The sequence below is a fragment of the Haliotis rubra genome, unplaced genomic scaffold (assembly GCF_003918875.1).
Source record: "Haliotis rubra isolate DU_JTF1 unplaced genomic scaffold, ASM391887v1 Scf985, whole genome shotgun sequence".
In the NCBI taxonomy this organism is placed as follows: Eukaryota; Metazoa; Mollusca; class Gastropoda; order Lepetellida; family Haliotidae; genus Haliotis; species Haliotis rubra.
Window position 1 is genome coordinate 134,540 of NW_025767729.1, and position 21,000 is coordinate 155,539.

General features: G+C 40.6%; 1 protein-coding gene across 1 annotated transcript; it reads left to right on the forward strand.

Moving 5' to 3' along the window:
• The first annotated feature begins 1,508 nt into the window (after positions 1–1,508).
• Positions 1,509–17,794, forward strand: LOC124265581 (solute carrier family 22 member 8-like). Its single transcript, XM_046700368.1, has 11 exons — positions 1,509–1,626; positions 6,783–6,943; positions 7,409–7,581; positions 7,714–7,944; positions 10,060–10,262; positions 10,841–11,119; positions 12,114–12,248; positions 15,253–15,338; positions 15,674–15,791; positions 16,692–16,764; positions 16,964–17,794. The coding sequence occupies exons 2-11, from the start codon at positions 6,793–6,795 to the stop codon at positions 17,117–17,119; spliced, it is 1,605 nt and encodes a 534-aa protein (XP_046556324.1). The 5' UTR covers positions 1,509–1,626; positions 6,783–6,792; the 3' UTR covers positions 17,120–17,794.
• Positions 17,795–21,000: the final 3,206 nt, after the last annotated feature.

Here is a 21,000-nt window from a genome sequence, read left to right on the forward strand (position 1 = left end):
TTACCGTACAGAAAGTGTACGCATTAAACAAACATAACTCAGAATTAAACGACACATGTTACAGTTTAACTATCATGTAATTTGTTAATAAGACATCTTCCTCAATCCTCGTGAATTTGGGGTTGTAAAAGACAGCAATAAAAAACCTTCCTAACATTGATAAACGTTGATAGTATTGGTACACATAGTGGTAATTCCTCCAAACGGTCAGGGTTACAGTAAGCTGATTCAGTAAACGGCACACGATATGTTTACAGCTAACGTATGACATTTAAATAGCTTCTGTAAGACTCCACATTTCTTAGCTACCAAGCTCCGCCTCTTCACATAATGGGTAGCTCTTGTTTTTCGAACCGCCTCCGTGGTGTAGTGGTTAGAGCGTCCGCCCGGAGAGCGGAAGGTCGCGGGTTCGATCCCCGACCGCGTCATACCAAAAGACGTTAAAATATGGTACTTGTTGGTCCCTGCCTAGCGCTCTGCATTAATGGGTACAACAAGGACGGATCGGAGTCAGTATAATGTGTCTGAGTGGGGTATTCATGCTTCACTCAGTGGGCTAGGACTATAAAACCAGCTTCAGTCTGGGCTAGTACAAGCAGCCGCACATACACATACACACGCATGCACGTCGTCATATGAGCAAAATATTCTCAAGCACGACGTAAAACCCAATTTCACCTCACCTCACCTTGTTTTTCGAAAGCATGCGAGGTTGTAAGACGTTGAGTAGTCACGTTGGGGTATTCCCATGAACTAGACTTTTGTCTGCGATAATGCGTGACAGAAGTGTTATTTTAAGGGATTAAACAAAACAGAGTTCAAGGGTACAGTAACATTGTGAAATTGTGTTCACTGGGGACCGAAATCAGCATTTTTACCAGTTACGATGGAACAATTCATTTTGACATTTCATATGAACAATACCGCTTCCTCTGGATTATTTGGATTGTACAAAGAAAGAAACACGATTTTCTCATAGTTACAGAAGGGGGCACTTACTTTGTACATGAAAATTAGGGGTGTCATTCACATGGTACATACTTCTCCATAACAGTCATCATCACCCCTTAGCCATAAGTTATGAACGGTCCTTTATGTGTATTTCTTATCACAACTGGCCTTCTGGGTCGCATATATAATCCCACATAACCAATTGGTGATATTTGTTTTTACAAAAACAAACCACAAGAAACAACAAATCAACTACCATCCAAACCATCCCCTAGTTCACCTCCCCTATCACTTTTGGCAATTTCCAAATTCAAAATTCATAAGAATGCAACCCTAACGCTGCCTTCAGGTTGCCATATCTTTCGGTCAAATGAGCCCTTGTTGAACAAACACTAAATGGCCTGGCGAGCCCGTGCATGAAATAAGCATTCTGTCGGAAAGCGCACGTTAAATATCAAAATCGTCATCATCAGGTTGGCTTACTACTGTGCATTAGAGCCCAGATGTGTAGCTGGTGAATACGACCTTCTAACCCAGATTCTGATCGAGCTGAACGAGCGGAAATCTACACCTGTTTTCTCATGACACATTTGTGTAAACGCATACAAGCAGTGGGCGAAGTAGCGGCCACCCCTCAACACACACTGATCGTGCTGCTTTAATCTCAACCTTGGGGTATGTACTTTTATATATCGCATTTTTTTCGAACGAAATCAATGATAAATGCACGCTGTGATCTGTGATATAATCATATTTACCCTAAATATTACATTCGCTGTCAAGTACTGTTGAGAACTCTTTATCTGTCAAGTCCTTTGTGAACTATTTATCTGATGAAGTAGGTTTTTACACCTCTTTTACCAACATTCAAGTCACGTCCGGCAAACACTCAAAACAGTGTAATGCTGTTTCAAATGAAGCCCGGGTATGTCACGTCACGAGAAGATGTAGCTACAAGGCTTTGCCCCTCACGTAAAAGATGATGATGATGATGATCACTTCCTCTGAACCACACTGTTCTTTCTATATAGTTTAAATAGCAATAAAAACTTCAGCATAATAACTGAGTAGAATAATTGAAGGGAGTGAGTATAGTTTCACGCCGCTTGTAGCAATACATGTATTCCAGCAATACCACGGCGGGGGACACCAGAAATGGGCTTCACACATTGTACCCATGTGGGGAATCGAACCCGGCTCTTCGGCGTGATGAGTGAACGCTTTAAACACTAGGCTACCTTACTGCCCTTGTCCAATGTAGGGAAACTTAGTATATTAGTGCGTAAAACTCAACTCAACTCAAGTTATATTAGGTGTATGTATATTGAAATTATTCTTCCTATAGGCTATAAAATCGTGGAAACACAAGTCAATTGATGGAATCTGTTTCATTTGACATCAATTGTTGATTGCTTTGCAGGTAATTCGTTTGTAATCAATAATGATAATATATCTTTGAGAGACCTTCCGACGTCATTTCAAGCACGTGCTTACGAACAAATACTGATGCTATCAAGGGTTGTGTGCCAAACAGGGAACTGTATATGATAGCGTGAGTGAGTGAGTATGTTCTTAAACCGGTTTTCGCAATATTCCACCACAATCACAGCCGGGACACCAGAAATGGGCTTCACACATTGTACCATGTGGGGAATCGAACCCGTGTCTTCAGCGTGACAAGTTAACGCTTTCACCACTAGGCTGCCTACCGCCCAAGCTTGTTTATTAATAACGTGTCACAATTGATATATGATCTACAAAGATGTAACCCTGACAAACCATCTCTCGAGTCGTATGGTTCTGTTATGTGCTGTAACTGGGTTACACTATTTGATGGTCAGAGGCGGTCTAGACAGGCGGGCTTGGTTGTCACACAAATTTCTCATGGAGGTCACGATTCGGTCAGTTGCTGGTCACGAACCTCTGACGTTTACGTCAAGTAGAGGGTCTTGACCAAACAAACGAAGTCAACAGAGAGGCACAGGACGGCGCTGAACACTGACCAGGACAGGACCAGCAGAGCAGAACAGAAGAGTAGTCTGAAGAACAGAGAGGCACAGGACGGCGCTGAACACTGACCAGGACAGGACCAGCAGAGCAGAACAGAAGAGTAGTCTGAAGAACAGAGAGGCACAGGACGGCGCTGAACACTGACCAGGACAGGACCAGCAGAGCAGGACAGGACCAGCAGAGCAGAACAGAAGAGTAGTCTGAAGAACAGAGAGGCACAGGAGGGCGCTGAACACTGGCCAGGACAAGACCAGCAGAGCAGAACAGAAGAGTAGTCTGAAGAACAGAGAGGCACAGGAGGGCGCTGAACACTGACCAGGACAGGACCAGCAGAGCAGAACAGAAGAGTAGTCTGAAGAACAGAGAGGCACAGGAGGGCGCTGAACACTGACCAGGACAGGACCAGCAGAGCAGAACAGAAGAGTAGTCTGAAGAACAGAGAGGCACAGGAGGGCGCTGAACACTGACCAGGACAGGACCAGCAGAGCAGAACAGAAGAGTAGTCTGAAGAACAGAGAGGCACAGGAGGGCGCTGAACACTGACCAGGACAGGACCAGCAGAGCAGAACAGAAGAGTAGTCTGAAGAACAGAGAGGCACAGGACGGCGCTGAACACTGACCAGGACAGGACCAGCAGAGCAGAACAGAAGAGTAGTCTGAAGAACAGAGAGGCACAGGAGGGCGCTGAACACTGGCCAGGACAAGATAAGCAGAGCAGAGCAGACGAGTAGTTTGAAGAATATCTTTGGTCATATCGGGTCAACGTCTGGAACACAGCCCTAGCCTCTCTCACAGTCTCCGGCCCGCCCTTTTTGTGATCACCGTTAGCTACAGAGCAGTACCGTAGTATTACTATGTACTGTTATCGTGCTACAGTATATACGAAACGCTCTGTTAATATTTAAGCATTTTTTTGCCACTTCGATGTCATGGCAAGAATACTTTCAACGCCACTCACAAAACAGGGCCCCACAATAGATTCACCTTTCGTGCTGTGTACAAATAAATATACGTGACTTCCTTGTCATGGGTGCCATTTCTCCATCACACTGTTACGACAGGTTGATATCAACTCAAGTATTACGGGTCCCAATACGAGGCATCAGAGACAAACATGACATCCGATGCAATTCCCTATCCCTATTTTCACGGTGTTTTCTTCAAGATGAACAATTGACGAGCCGTTGCATGTGTTTATTGCCTGTGATACCTGTGGGACAAAATCTGCCCAGGTTTTCACGAACACCATGTTATCATAACTGTTTGATATCGTTTCATAAAAGTGCTCATGAAATAGCTCGACTTGCGCAGTCGACTGTGCTTTTAGCAGAAATTTTGTACAGATGTGGAAAGGGCCTTGTCGCAATAAATTAGTGGAAATCTCATGCCATTTGTGGAGCGTCAGCTGTCAGCTATCACTTTATCGACACATAAATAACATATAATAAACACTCGAGGGATGACTACACCTTGACATTGTTGACAGTTCTATGTGTATAAACCCATATGCTCTTCTACTTCTCTTAGCTTCGTTTTGTCTGTGATAAGGGTTTGATGGATAACAGGTTATTTACAGGAGGTAATATTCAGATGATTTCATTCTTGTAATGTCCATGTTGTCATTACAAAATAATGTTCAACCGTTGCTAAAATATGTCTATATACAAAATTGTAATATGTCGATGATGCCATGCTTGAGATATCCCAACTGCCGATTATTTGTGAAATTACGTGTCATTATACATACGTTGTTTAAAGTATTGACGTCAAGAACAAAAACTGTCAATACAATGAATACAGGATGCCATTAGAAAGTGATCAAATGTAACACATGTTATGTTTGGGATTACACTTTCTTAGTAAAGTACAGATACTAGTGCTTCCGTTGGGTTGATTCCCATCCGGGATTCGAACAACAAAAGTACTAGAATCTGTACTTTACTAAGAAAGTGTTTTCCCAAATTTACAATATATGCCAATACAATGATGCACAATACGCGTTCATGTCTACAACATAAACATCCGACAAGAGAACATGCTTCAATAGGAGACGCGTATCATCTGACATATTTATGCACATACACGGTAGGGGAATACCTGGGTCTCCCTCAAGTAGCTTTTGTTAACAAGCTCAACACTGAGATCCAGCAACCCACACGCTCGCTGCCTTGAGCACATGTTAGAAGTAGAACCGAGTGACACTGTGTGTATTCCCTGTGTCGTACTGTAACCTTTAGTAACACTACAATAAACAAAGCCCGTACACATGAAATGTTTGTTACGTTCACAGGCGGGCAGAGGGACATCATCGAAACTTTTGTTCAGTTCTGTACACCTATATCCAAAATTACTGAGATAGTATGTGTTGCAATTCATCGTGAACTGAAAAAACCTCTGAGCAGGTGTTCTACGACTTAAGACACAACAGATAATTCCCACCTAGCGTTCGTTGCTAAAGAACATAGCTTGTGAGTTGTGAATAAATTATCATCCAATACTGGTTTCCAGAGGAGATATAGTTTTGGTATGTTTTGAGCAAATTTCTGATTGGTCAATATTTTCGGACTACTTTCATCTCCCTTAGCTGTAAACAAAGATGGCCACCGCAAGTAAGTTATTTTTGTCAATGATTTGTTCTAACGACATAAACAGTTTACTTGAAATACTACCAAGAAATGGTGAAACTTATGCATTTCAGAATTTAAAGCAATAAATGCTAGCAGTACATATTATGTGCTTGTTTTTGTGACGTAATGGTGTCACTTGTTCCCTCTTCCATCACTCTTGTTCACTTGGATGTATTCAAACGCAAGTCTCCAAATTAACTTGTTACAGGTGACGGTTTGTTTTTAATTTCCCTTGAGTTAAGAGTCAAACGGAATGAGTTCCAAGTGTTTTTCCAAAGCTAATGTATATTTCTTAACACATGTAAAACAAACAAATAATGCAGATTAATAGCTGAATAGGAAGCAACCTGATAAATAAGATATACATTGTTCAAACATAAAGATATACATTGTTATTGTTCAAACCGCAAGCATTATGTTATGTTACGTGTGTCTGTTTTCAGACGTGTTTTAGGGCACGTGACGTTGATGACCCGTGGTCTAAGGTGCCAAAAGTCGCTGTACCGAGTTCGAATCCCCTGTTCATCTTGACTTTGTGTCTTGGGTTTTCAGAATTATACGCGTGTGTTTTGGTCTTACCAAAGCGCCAAACGTGTACGATCTGTGACATTTTCAGTCAGATAAAATAACTTTAAATACACACTGTCAGAATACGTACTGCTCAGAGCGTATAAAGCCACACTTCAACCATTTCGTTTTCAAAGAATCGATGTTTGATCTCCTTCGTGGTGTAGTGGTTAGAACGTCCGACCGCAGAGCGAAAGGTCGCGGGTTACCAAAAGACGTCCCCGGCCGCGTCATAGCAACATAGTTAAAATTTGGTACTTGTTGGTCTCTGGTCCTGCCGCTCGGCATTAATGGGTAAAACAAGGACTGGTCAGCTCGGAGTCAGTATAATGTGTCTGAGATGGGTATTCATGCTTAACTGCGGCATGGTGTCTCAGTGGGCTAGTACTATAAAACCAGGTTAAGTCTGGGCTTGTACAAGCAGCCACACATACACACGCATGCACGTCGTCATATGAGCGAAATATTCTTAAGTACGACGTTAAACACCATTTCACCTCACCTCAAAGATATGAGTATAAACTCGGAGACCGTAAAATACACGAATTGTGTGTAAATCGCAATTATCAGTGATGGAGAGTGATTGCAATGGTGATATGAAACCAATCACTGGCATGTTAATTTCAGAGGTTTGACCATGGCTGACGTTAAAAAGGACCAACCACGCACTATTGACAGTATCCTGGAGCTTCTTGGCACTCTCGGGCGCTATCAGCTGTTTCAAGCTGTCCTGCTTGCTGTTGGAAATGTGACAATTTGTTTCCATCTCCTTAACTTCGTGTTTATAGGTACGTCTGTATATTCAAAAATAGCTGACATATTGCAATGCATTATCAATTACAGTCAGGCAAAACAATAAGGCATATAATTTGATCCATATACAAATTACCTTGGCAACCTAATAGGAACATTTTACTTACTTAACTAGTCAGATAATACATATGCAGTTACGGGTTCCCTTGGCAACCTGATAATAGAATTGTTAGAGTTATTGCCTCAGACCAGTGAAGATCCGGGTTAGAATTGGTCTTCAGCAACCCATGCTTGACGTAAGAGGCGACTAACGGGATCGGGTGGTCACTCTCGCATAGATCGATGATCATGCTGTTGATCACTGGATTGTCCGATCCAGATTCGATTATTTACAGAACGCCACATTACAGCTGGAATATAGCTGAATGCGGCGTTAAACATCAATCAATCAATCAATCAATCTTGACTCAGAGTTTACATCTCAATGCATTGTTCAACAGCTCAGCCCGTGAAACAACAATGTGCTGTGATTCCACTTTATGGCAACGACACCAACACCGACTACGGCAAATGCGACGTGTCTGTACGGAACACCACCACCAATGTCACGTCAACACATGCATGCAGTGCCTGGACATATGATATGGAGAGAGACCATTCCATTGTGTCGGAGGTAATTTTCAAGCTTCCATTAAAAGTTACTATGACAGGCAACTATTAAATAATGTTTGTGCTATAATTCTAATATAAGACTAATGAAAAGACGGATGAAGATGTAATATATGCCATAAAGTCTGTTTTATAGTGGGATCTTGCTTGTGGGGACATCTTCTTCGCCCGCCTCCCGCAGTCACTCTTCATCGTAGGACAAGGAGTTGGCGCAGCTACTGTATCGGTTTTGTCGGACAAATTCGGAAGGAAGCCTTTCCTTGTCACGTCACACGTGTTGACGGCCGGTGCCGGTCTTGCGTCAGCTTTCGCTCCGAGTATCGCAGCTTTCTCTGTTCTGAGAATGCTGAACGGTATTTTTCAACAGGTAAACGTTTCATTGCAGTCATTGTCCATGTTACAGCTGTATTAGCTGTCAGTTAGGAACCCGTGAAGATCCGGGTTAGAATTGATCTTCAGTAACACATGCTTGTCGTAAGAGGCGACTAACGGGATTGGGTGGTCAGGCTCGCCGACTTGGATGACACATGAAATCGTATCCCAATTGCGTAGATCGATGTTCATGCTGTTGATCACTGGATAGTCTGGTCAAGACACGATTATTTACAGACCGCCGCCATATAACTGGTATATGGCTGAGTGCGGCGGGATCAGGTGGTCAGGCTCGCCGACTTGGTTGACACATGTCATAGCTTGAATATTGCTGAGTGCGGCGTAAAACTAAACTCACTCACACACTACAGTTGAGATGGCAATGTCCGCTAACATCATGTGCGTGTTTGATGAAAGGACATCTTTCTTTCTTTCAAAATAATCTGTGAACTATGAATTTGCAGTCCTTATTTGGCCTTCATTCATGTATATGTACGCTTTAAAAAAGTAGGGGAAGCTGAAATTTTAATTTGGATAGGAAGTATAAGCGTTATCAAACTTTTCAAAGACAGACTTATGAACGCACCAAAATTACCCTTTATCACCATACCTAAACACGTGCACAACGCAGTAGCCCCATGCATTGGGTGTCATTCTTGATTTTGACGGCTTCACGAAGGTCGATAAATCACTGTGGACCATTCATTTCGACAATCATCTTGCATTACACAGTTGTTAGTGTTTGTTTCTAGCCATTTGTTTTGGCTGAAAACGACAAATCGTACACATGCAATTTTCACGTCATACACCAATCATCTTTCAAGAGCGATTACTGTACACACAACTATGGTCATAAGGAAGTGCAAGTGGTGATGCACTCTCAAAACATTTCATTATTATCATATCAACATTGATTGACTCCGTTATACCTCCAAACTTTTTCAATCGTAAATTAAAAATAGAGTTCGACTACTTTGTTTTAAGTGTATACTATTTGAAATGTTATGTAGCACATGCTTTACTATTCATTTACGTATCATCTTACAAACATGACTGTATTGATATTTCCATCACAAGGAATAAATATTTCAGTGTCAAAACAATGAGGGATCATTTTCATTATCATTTAATTATTGCATTTTTTAAAGAAATAGAATTGTTTTATTAATTGTTATACAGGATTTGTAAATATATAAATATATTTTTAAAATTGAACAGCTGAAATTGTATCTTTAAGTGGCTGTATCCTCACATGGGTTCGAGGTATTGTAAATGTAATGTCCTCCTCCTGGGTACGTAAGTCCCAAAACATTCAAAGTAAACATATCGCTGTCTTTAACCGTAGAATATATGCTATTTTAATTTATGGCTAGCTTGTCTAAACTTGCTGACAGCTGAAGGGATGGTGTAAATCCAGCTAGGGTCCATGCAGAAGCAAATGTACTGTAAGTCCCCATGGTCCCTAGTATGGTGATCTACCTAAAGGTGTTGCCAGTCTATAGTCTGTTTTTATATTGTATCGTCCTCTATTGGTAAACTGTTTTATATTTACGTACAGTTTTATATTAATATCTGTAATATTCTTGTTGTTTTACTGTCCTTCGTTGACAGGTTTTTTATAACTTATATGTACTTATGGTGAATTTAAAACTTGTTTTAGTCACGATATGGCTGAAATACTGACTGTAAATCTTAACTCACTCACCCTTGCAAACATGTATACGCCAATGCTGTTATCGATAGTGTAGCAATACCATATGACCATGTTATTATGTCCTTCGTCTGGTCTCACATATCACACACAACTGATGTACACCAGGAAGGAAACATTGGAAAAAGTGTGCCGTTAATATTAGACTGACTGACTGAGTTTGGTTTTACGCCGCTTTTAGCAATATTCCAGCAACATCACGGCGGGAGACACCAGAAATGGGCTTCACACATTGTGCCCATGTGGGGATTCGAACCCGGGTCTTCGGTGTGACGAGCCAACGCTTTAACCATTAGGCTACCCCACCGCCCCGTTAATATTAGATATGGAAACTGCTAGTATGAGAATATTACACAAAATGTCATTACCATTGCATGACATATACAACCTCTGTTACAGGGTATTGTTGTGTGTACCTACACTATGTTAATGGAGACCTTTCCCAAAAACAGACGAATTGAACTGTCCACATGCTACACCTTAACATGGAGTGTCAGTACGGTAATCCTCACAGGGGTGGCCTACTTGTTACGTGATATGGACTGGAGAACTCTGCAGCTCTGTTTCGTGTCGGTGTCCATCAGTGTCCTTCTTCAAATCTTGTGAGTCCAGATTGAATCATGCCCGTACTTGGTGAAATGAATACGGTCCGGGAAAGAAATGTGTACTTTTGTAAAGCATTTTTTGGCTTTGCATTTTGTGAAATAATTTCCTAACAAATTGTTTGTAGTCGCGTCATTATTTTAGGAGGAGCTGATGGCCATTTGCTAGCGACTAAAATAGATTTTGGTCTGTGAGTTACTGGCCGCCTTATGGCGTTTCATCCGCATAACATTAATAGTGCAATAACTAAACAATGGCAAATCTATACACAAACATATCCTGCAAGTGGATGTCATATCAAGTTGTTCCTTTGTTAAAGCAATATCACACTACAATCCTAAAGCCCACCATTATGTTCCATGCATGCGATAGACAATGATAACAACATCGTCAACGGAAATGTCAAAATGTCTCATTGATCAGATGGTGACCCTGCTGGCTTTATGGAACGGTTTTGATAATGAAGCCACTACCCCGTCCTATCTCTCAGTATATAATACGCAATCATTCAATGATCTAACAATAACATTTGTTGAGACTTAGACTTAATAAAATAACCCGATGTTATTTTCTTTAGCTTTATGGGGGAGTCCCTGAGATGGCTGATCACGAACAAGAAGGCCAAAAGAGCCTTGGCGTTGTTCAGGAGAGCAGCCAAGATGAACAACGTTGACGTGACCGACGTTCAACTACCAGGTATCGACAATAAGGACAAGCCAGTTGAGCTGAGCACCACCAAGAGTAAATACGTTGAAGCTCCACCAGAGAAACACACAGGGGATGTGCAGTACAGTTGCCTTGACTTGGTGCGGACCAAGTTTATGTTAAAAATCAGTGCTGTTGTGTGGTTTTCCTGGTGAGTCTGAATAATGGAAATTACACGACAGGTAAGATTGTTCCAATCAGATAAATGGTCCTCAATGCGTAATTAGCAATTGTCGATGGCTATTCACTCTTGCAGTAGAAGTGATAGGCGTATGGAAAAATATACTTCTGTAGTTTTCCTTTGAGTTCTACTTTATATTTACAACCTTTGATGTGCTGCTCACTTTCAAAGGCTTTTATATTTCGCCTCCGTGGTGTAGTGATTAGAGCGTCCTCCCGCAGAGCGGACGGTCGCGGGTTTAATCCCCAGCTGCATCATACCAAAAGACATTAGAATATGGTACTTCTTGGTCCCTGCCTGGCGCTCAGCATTAAATGGTAGAACTGGTTGCCTAGGAGTCAGTATAATGTGTCTGGGTGGGGTATTCATGCTTAACTGCGGCATGGTATCTCAGTGAGCTAACACTATTAAACCAGGTTAAGTCTGGGCTTGTACAAGCAGCCACACATACACACGCATGCACGTCTTCATATGAGCGAAATATTCTTGAGTACGAAGTTAAACCCTATTTTACCTCAAAGGCTTATCTATTTTGATGTAAACAAGAACGATATGTACAAATTCATTGCCATATTTTTAAGGGCTATTAAAGGGTGCTTCACTCGGATTGGGCCACAGAGCCCACGTTCCTTTGTCCTTACAAGCATTGGTTTAAATGTAGAGTAAAATTTCATGTTTGAAACTTTACTCTTTGTGTTACGTTTCAAATTCGGTTTCGAGTAGTTAACCTTGTTCTATTTTAAAACTATACTTAATTTGCATGTGTATATCCTGTGTTGTTTGTTAAGGGCCTGTGTGTATTGTTGAATTGCGTATACCGAACTACGGTTATAAAGAACTAAACTTCTTGGTCACTTCAAGTTCGTCGTAACCTTATGTAAGTCAAATGGCTTGAAACATTTAACATGAGAGTAAACACAGTATCAAAATAAATTTGTGTAGTTACACTATACCAATGTTACAGGTTGGTCGACAGCTTGACCTACTTCAGCCTCTATCTGACATCCTCATCCCTAAGTGACGACTTCTACCTGAACTTCTTTCTCAATTCATTGGCTGAAATACCAGGAGGCCCACTCAACTTGTTTGTCGGAAGACGGTACGTTATGCTCTGTTTATCATAGCTGGAAATAATTCAACGCTGCTGAGAGGAATACATTATCAAATAACCCTTTCTTATATACAATGAAATGCTGACTTTGACAGGTCCTCTATCATGTTATGGCAACTTAATTTTAGATTGCCAACTTTAAATAATAGAACATGGTGATGTCGTAATAAAAATATATACATAAAGTCACTTGTACACATCGAAATCACCTTGACATTGACATCCCTTTATGTATCCTTCCAACAGTACACTGACACATGTCATGTTTGAACGATACATGCATATGCCATACAGATAGAACGTTATAGTACTGACAATAATACATATCGTTTACGTTTAAACGTACTCATTTGCAAACCAGTAGAGTGAGTGAGTGAGTTGGGTTTTACGCCGCTCTTTGCAATATTCCAGCAATATCACGGCGGGAGACACCAGAAATGGGCTCCACACATTGTTCCAAAATCGGGAATTGAACCCGGCGTGACGAGCGAACGCTTTAACCACTGGGCTACCCCAGCACAAAAAAAGAAAGAAAGAATATTTATCTAAACATGTACTGCAGTGCCAGTGGAATGGTGGAGTGAGTGATAACGAATGTTTGTAAACGGAACATGAATTTACATTCTTTCGGGGCGGTGGGGTAGCCTAGTGGTTAAGGCGTTCGCTCGTTACGCCGAAGACCCGGGTTCGATTCCCCACATGGGTACAATGTGTGAAGCCCATTTCTGGTGTCGCCCGCCGTGATATTGCTTGAATATTGCTAAAAGCGGCGTAAAACCAAACTCACTCACTCACTCACTACATTCTTTCATTTTTAAATACAATTGTTCCTGGTCTAGAATTACTAACTGTTTTATTTATCATAATACATAATAACTGAGTAAACCTTGACGCCACAATGGTTATCGTTGATATACATGCAACATGATGGTAGAGTTAACAAAATATGTTGAATTTAGTATGTTGATTTTGCATCACCTTCGATGATTTAGTGCATACCTCTATAACAGTATATGTATGATAAATACCAAACACCAATTCGCCGCCATAGGAGTATTTTGAGTCACGCTGGAATAACATATTAAAATGATCGTCCTCTAAAGATCACTGTGCTTGTTGTCTTGGTTAACAAAATCTGCACCTTCGCTGGTATTCCTCTATTTTCGTTCATTAATTTATAAACATACGGACACATTAGTGTAATAAATGCAACGATGTACTGGAGTCAGTTCTTATACATGTAATGTAATGTAAATATGACATAAATATAATAACCTCACTCCTGCATATTTAAGCATCACCACAAGACTCTCGACAACAATTATAAGCAAAGTAAGGACGGGGCGTTGGGGTAGGGTAGCCTAGTGGTTACAACGTTCGCTCATCACGCCGAAGACCTGTGTTCGATGCTCCACGCAGGTACAATGTGTCAAGCCTATTTCTGGTGTCACCCGCCGTGGTATAACTGGAATATTGCTCCAAGGGGCGTAAAACAAACGTCACTCACTCATCAAATGTGTGACATCAATCAGTACAACGATGCACAAGCTACACCCAAACCTTCTGAAACATGGAAATTGTGAATTAGTTTACGAAAGGAAACTAAGGTTTCAGATCGGCACATAACATAATATGTTGATAATATATGTGAGATGTAAGGTATGTAAGGTATGTAAGATAATTGAGGACGGACGTAAAGCAAACTAAACAGTTACGAGGGTCGATCAAAAGGTACTCGGCCTAACTATATTCTCGATGTCCAATGTTTGAAAAGCTTCCATTTTATTTTGAAGGAATCATCAGCAAAGGCATATAAAAAAATTCACATATGTGGGCAATGTGGTTAACGAGATAATAGTTATCAGAACACACTGGGGTATAATATTTCTAACATAATATTTTCTGTAATTTGGTACCTCTTGGATAATGGCATGTCCTCAGATCATATCATATAAAATATGCAACCTATGTTATATTTGGGATTACATTTTCTTTAGTAAAGAACAGATTCTAGCACTTTTGTTGGGTTGATTCCCATCCGGGATTCGAACCCATACCTTCAGAGTTAGGCACCTAATCACCAGCACACAAATTCAGCCGCCTATCCCTCTTAGCCACCGTGACTTCCACAAAAATGGAAGTCGGAAAACTGGAAGTCTAGATTGCGGACTTTGTGTAGCCCTCTGACAGGTGTAAATTGGCACGGCTCCCACGGCCGAAAGCTATGATTACACAATGCCATTTATAAAGTGGTCAAATGCAACATATGTTATATTTGGGATTACATTTTCTATAGTAAAGTACAGATTCTGTACAAAAGTACTAGAATACTGGCTGAGCAGCTGACTTTGGATTGGCCCACTTTCTAAATGGCATTGTGTAATCACACATAAAATATGTACAGTATAGTATTGGATGACTATATACTAGATTTGGATTGCTTGATTAATATTTAGTCCGGGGCTGTTTTTAAGGACTCCAGCTCAAACAAAATGGGGATCGTGAGACTGGAATATAGCAAAACCAATTTGCTTGAGGTTGAAAGATAATATGAAGAAAAATAAAACACAAAAACAGCCGCATTTGTATCATTTTCCATGTGAGGTCGAGTACATTTCCATCGACCCTCCTATGTCTTTGATTCATAATACTTTTAACATTGATAGACCCGTGAACATCCGGGTTAGAATTGATCTTCAGTAACTCATGCTTGTTGTAAGAGGCGACTAACGGGATCGGGTGCTCAGGCTCGCTGAGTTGGTTGACACATGTTATCGTACCACAATTGCGTAGATCGATGATCACTGGATTGTCTGGCCCAGGTCTGATTATTTACAGACCGCCGCCATATAGCTGGAATATCGCTGAGTGCGACGTAAAACTAAACTCACTCACTCCTTAATATTGTTCCAGCGCACATTAAGGCTTAATAGTAGTTTACGTAACACGTTTCTGCATTTCAAGCTTTAAACAAATTGAAAACATTTTGCAGGTACGGAAGGAGACGTTTCTTTATGTTTTTCCATGTTCTTGCCGGGACATGTCTTCTTTTGGCGACAATCGTGCGGGCATTAATAGGTGAGTCTGTTGATGAACAAATGTACATGAGGTGCATATCTTCTCACTGGAAATGTGGCCACAGAATAGCCCCAAACCGCCAATAATTCTACTCACAGTAACTACTGATTATCAGAGTGAAGATAGAAAAATAAATTACATTACGTATTTACTTGTAAGTTGGTGTGTATGATCTCATTTGAAAAATCATATTTTCATATGACCGGAATTGTATGGTCATGGAAACTGTAAGGGTTTCGTCACTTTTATTTCAGTAGGTAGCATAGTAGCAAGTAGCATAGGTCCATTTAATAAAATAACGTTCAGTAACGCAAATGTATGTTTATGGCCTTCAGTGGGCCAAGCAGCAGCCATAACAGCAACAGCCCTCGCCTTCATTGGGAAAATTGGTAACAGTGCCTGCTTCAATGCCATGTTTGTGTATGCACCCGAGATCTATCCGACAAATCTCAGGTAATATACACACCAGGAAACGATATGATTAATGATACTTATTAAGATGGCATCCGTACAGCTTACATGTGTAGTGCCTGGATATTGTCGTGTGTTGTGATTCCAAGGACTACTATACATTCAGGATCATTCGGCAAGTGAAATTTGGTAATTATACCTACTGCTGGTTTAATTTTGTTTTTCTTCCTTTAACATTTTTCTTATTATCATTCTGAACAAAGAACCAAATTTCTAATAGTACCCTGATCCTCTATGGTATATTCTTTGAAACTTTGAAACCTATTCTTATTCGTTCTCTTTTTGACTATCCAAGCTACATTTATTAGAACATTTTTGGCAGTGTTAAAAAAGCTATCCCGATGCATTGTGTTACATAAAACACAAGGCTATGAATTATCCAGCTATATTTCTCCAGCCTTATGAGTTTGTTCGCTCCTCATCCTCACCAAGATAGATTAAATTAGACAACTCCCTTATAATCTACGTCGTCATTTGATCGTAATGTAATGGTTTTTACGATGATCTTACTTGAAGTATTGGTGCCTTGTCGCTAAATGCTTGCTTCTCACTGGTACGTTACGCATTCCTTTCTTTATGTTCACTGTATTTTTTTAAAACTAGTTTTTACTAGTGATGTATAATCACTTTCGTGTATGTATATAGACATTTCCGTCGTACATGTACTTGTCAAAGTTAATTTGTGAAGTATGATAAACATAATGAAACCTATTCATTACAACTTCCTGCATAGCTTTTACCGTTCGTTTTACGACATATAGCTATATTTCTTTGGCGTCATGATTCACGCTGACAGACATACCGTGAAATGACAAACGTTGCAACTCAACTTAGAAAGATGTCCTCCATCATATCAACATATGCTACGAATTCCGCTTGCAGGTCAGCCGGTATGGGATCTGGTTCCACAGCTGCTAGGGTCGGAGGGATGATAGCACCTTTCATATCCATTCTTGTGAGTTTCGTTAAAATTACATTCACGATGTAACCTCGATTTTGTTTCGTACAGAGTACACATCTGTATATATAGAAATTCATGAATGTAACTGCCCTTCCCGGATCAGCAGCAAAAATTATCGTGGTCACAGAACTGTGTTATATGGTCGTTTTAAACCTGAAAACACGTGATAAAACCCGCTGCTGATTTATTGCAGGCAGCCATTGCACCCTGGGCTCCTGGGACTATTTTCGGGATAGCCTGTTTGATAACAGCTGGGCTCAATTATTTTCTCCCTGAACCAGAGGGACGAGAACTTCCCCAGACAATAGAAGACGTCAAGGCATGGGATAAAACTCCTGCAAGAGGTTAATACTTGATCATCACTACCTGGACGACAGGGTACATCTCCGAACAACGATAATATCCCCATATATATCCAGATGCTTACTTTTCAAAAGCTCTTCTTCCAAGGATCATCATACATGAACACTCTTCAACGTTTGACGCGAGAGAACAGGAATTCTGCACAATTTGAGGTTACGATGATGTAATGCAGTTATTATTTTTCTTGAAATGATAACGACAAACAGAAATGCATATCTTTATGTATAAATGTGATATAGATAGGTCACTTCAGTGTGTAAGATCCCTACGCAGGAAAGACGTCAATCTGATACAAGGGCATCTGAGCACTTGGGACATTAGTTACCAAAGGGGCCTAAACTGTTCACATGGCGAGACACTAACTACATATAGGCAAGACGCTGGCAGAGTAGGTGCACTGACAAACAGTATCTCCTGGAACTAAATATTGACAAAGATGGACAATTCAATTAAGTAACATTATGTCTATTTTATTCAAAGGATATGAACAAGTGTTAGATGTGAAAAAAACAAAATAATAGGTATAATACATGCTCAGAAGTAACTTACAATTTATGATACAATTTATGAGAAAGCAACAATTTATGTACTTCCATATGCATAATCCATGATTTTTATGCAGAGACATCGACAGCCCAATAAAGGCATATACCATCATCTATCTTACATGTGCATGTATTTTGTTTCTAACTTCATCTTGGTAACGCCTGTGACTGGGGCTAATGTAAGAAAGTGGAAAGTGGAAAGAAGATTTGTGTTTGCCAAATAATAACTCTGTCAAAAAGAAATTATTCGAATGTATTGAAATGATACACGTAATTAATGAAGATTACCATCCAAACAACTGCATTTGTACGCATAAGTGTATTTTATTGCTTATTCCGTCACAACGCATGAAATGACCCTCATGGTGACTTCGCACAAAAAAACACATGCAAATCATGAAAAATGGCAGTTAATGTAGGGGTGTATAAAGCCCATGTGCTTCCGTATTATATTCATTCATTTGTCGCCGAAAAGCTGTGTTAAAATGCCACGATTGAGTGCTGCCGACCGAAATATCGCCATTGGTCGTTCAAGCCGGAGAAAGTTTTGGAACTGTTGCACGGCACCTAAATGTTCACAAAACAACGATATCCCGACTTTGGAGCCGCTACAACAACTTCAATTTGACCAACGATCGCCCGAGAAGTGGAAGGCCAAGAATCACGACCCCCCTTCAAGATCGGTACATCCGAGTCCATCCCCTGCGTAATCGGCATGCCCTACCAACCGTGACTGCCACACAAATACCAGGTTTGAGGAGAGTGTCAGCTCAAACGATTAGGAACCGTCTGAAAGAAGCGGGTTTACGTGCCTGTAGACCAGTTGTTGGACCTGTACTACGCCCCCTACATCGACGCCGACGACTCAGGTGGTGCAACAACGTAAGGATACGGACTTTACAAAACTGGAGGCGAATCTGGTTTTCTGATGACTCACGTTTTCTTTTGCAACGTCACGACGGAAGACAGCGTCTGTATAGGAGACGTCATAAACGTTTTGCGCCCATCTGCGTCCGACAGGTGGACAGATTTGGCGGAGAAAGCGTCATGGTTTGGGGAACCATCTCATACAACCAGAAATCAGACTTGGTGATCGTTCCAGGGAACCTGACAGCCCAACGTTACATCAACCACGTGTTAGAGCTTCACCTTCTCCCGATTATTGACCAACAGACACAGATTTTTCAACGGGACAACGCCCGGCCTCATACTGCACGTGCAACAATGAACTTTCTGCAGAATTTATTAAATAATATCGCCAAGAGAATAGCACCTACAAACTCTTTTCAAAATCAGAAGACATTTCCGCAAACAGCAGTAACCATCGGACCATTCGAACTATATATATGCATAAGGGTGTGTTTATGACTTAAATCTATTTGTGTACACAAAATTAATGGAAATCTGGTTTGCGAGAACAGATACATTTAAGTTTATCCCGCCCAAGAGGTGCGCAAAAAGTACCCTAAAAAGCAAACCAGCTGCAGGTGCTTATTTGAATACCCCTGTAATAAGATGTGAAACAATGAGAATCACATTGGACATGTCTTTCCTCAAATTAGGAAATATCCTCCACATGATTTCCTTAAAATTTTGTTTGGAGGTTATAGTGAGTGAATGAGTAAGTTTAGTTTTACGCTTCTTTTAGCAATAGTCAAGCAATATCACGGCGGGGGACTCCAGAAATGGGCTTCACAGACTGTACCCATGCGAATGAGTGAGTTTAGTTTTACGCCGCACTCAGCAATATTCCAGCTATGTGGCGGCAGTCTGTAAATAATCGAGTCTGTACCAGACAATCCAGTGATCAACAGCATGAGCATCGATTTGAGCAATTGGGAACCGATGACATGTATCAACCAAATCAGCGAGCCTTACCACCCGATCTCGTTAGTCGCCTAACGACAAGCTTGGGTTACTGAAGATCAATATTCTAACCCGGACCTTCACAGGTGTACCCATGTGAGTGAGTGAGTGAGTGAGGATTTACAGTCACATCGGCAATATTTCAGCCATATCGTGACTTGCAAATTCACAATAAACGCAATTAAATTATCAAAAGCTGTCGACGAAGGACGGTAAAAACCAACTAGTATATCACAGTATCAAGAATTGAAACTAGCATCTATCTTTAAAGTAAAATTTCAAATGAGGACAACACAATATATAAACAGGCTGAGTATCACCAACAACTGAGGGCCATGGGAACTTATGGTACTTTTGCAACCTGCATGTGCCCTAGCCGGATTTGCTTCATCCCGTCAGCCGTCGGTGATTATAGTTAAAGTTAACTAATTTAAAATCACAAAAATACTACGTTTTAAAATATTTGGAAAGCTTAAAAGCTTAATTTTCCTCGAATGTTTTGAGACCCGCACATGAGGACTGTGCCCATGAGGGGAATCGAACTTGAATCTTCAGCGTGACAAGCGAACGCTTTAACCACAAGGCTATGGCATCGTTCTTTGAAAGTTTTAATAATGGCATAAATGGTAGTAAAACTGATTGCATAATTTGCATCAATAGTCGCACGGCGATCTTTGTAGTGAAATATGAAACATATGAGACGGAAACACTGTTCACTTTTATTGCTAGTTCAGGTATGTAAATCAGTGGCACTGTCTGAAACTGAAATTATACGTATTCCAATGGTTTGCTTTCACTGCCAGATCATAGTATAAAAGGAACGTGTAAGCAAGGAGGCCAATTGGTCTTCATAAGGATGCCTACTTGCTGGAATGTCGTAAACCCATATTTCTCATTTAATGAACGTAGCTATGTCTTTGCTCACCACATTTAGGATAACATGGCCAATGGAGTAAAGAAGGAGTTACTTGAAGTTTGGCGTGTGGGATATTGATTAAAAACGAAAACGAAAGCGTTTTGACGGAATTGAAGACATTTTAAGTCTGCAAAACAACTCTCTCCAAGCAGTTTCTTTTTTTAAATACACAAAGTATATCCTTCCTTGATTTTATCAAGGATCATGATCAGTCTTTGTCGTACCTTTGATAGACGCTGAAGTGCGTAGGAATGGGCAGGCTGCTACGTCTACCCAAAGGTGTGTGCCTTGGTTAACATACGGGCCTTATATACTCTTCAAAAACAAAAAGGTTACGCGCAGGTGATATTGAGAATATTGGACTCATGTAGCTGCGGCAAGAACAAATATACTATACTACTCTTTCCAAACAGTCATCTTTGTGTGATTGTAAACAGCTATTTTAACTTTTCCCTTGTTTTAAAAGCGTTCGAAGATATATTCGCCAAAACGTCACCAAAAAAGCATGCAAAGCAGAATGCAGTAAGTGGAAAAGCATGC

Excerpts from the sequence above, each read along its gene's own strand:
- LOC124265581 (XM_046700368.1), top strand. The coding sequence starts at position 6,793 with ATGGCTGACGTTAAAAAGGACCAACCACGCACTATTGACAGTATCCTG. Across the intron at positions 7,582-7,713 it reads ACCATTCCATTGTGTCGGAG|TGGGATCTTGCTTGTGGGGA; the intron begins GTAATTTTCAAG and ends TCTGTTTTATAG. Across the intron at positions 10,263-10,840 it reads AGTGTCCTTCTTCAAATCTT|CTTTATGGGGGAGTCCCTGA; the intron begins GTGAGTCCAGAT and ends TATTTTCTTTAG.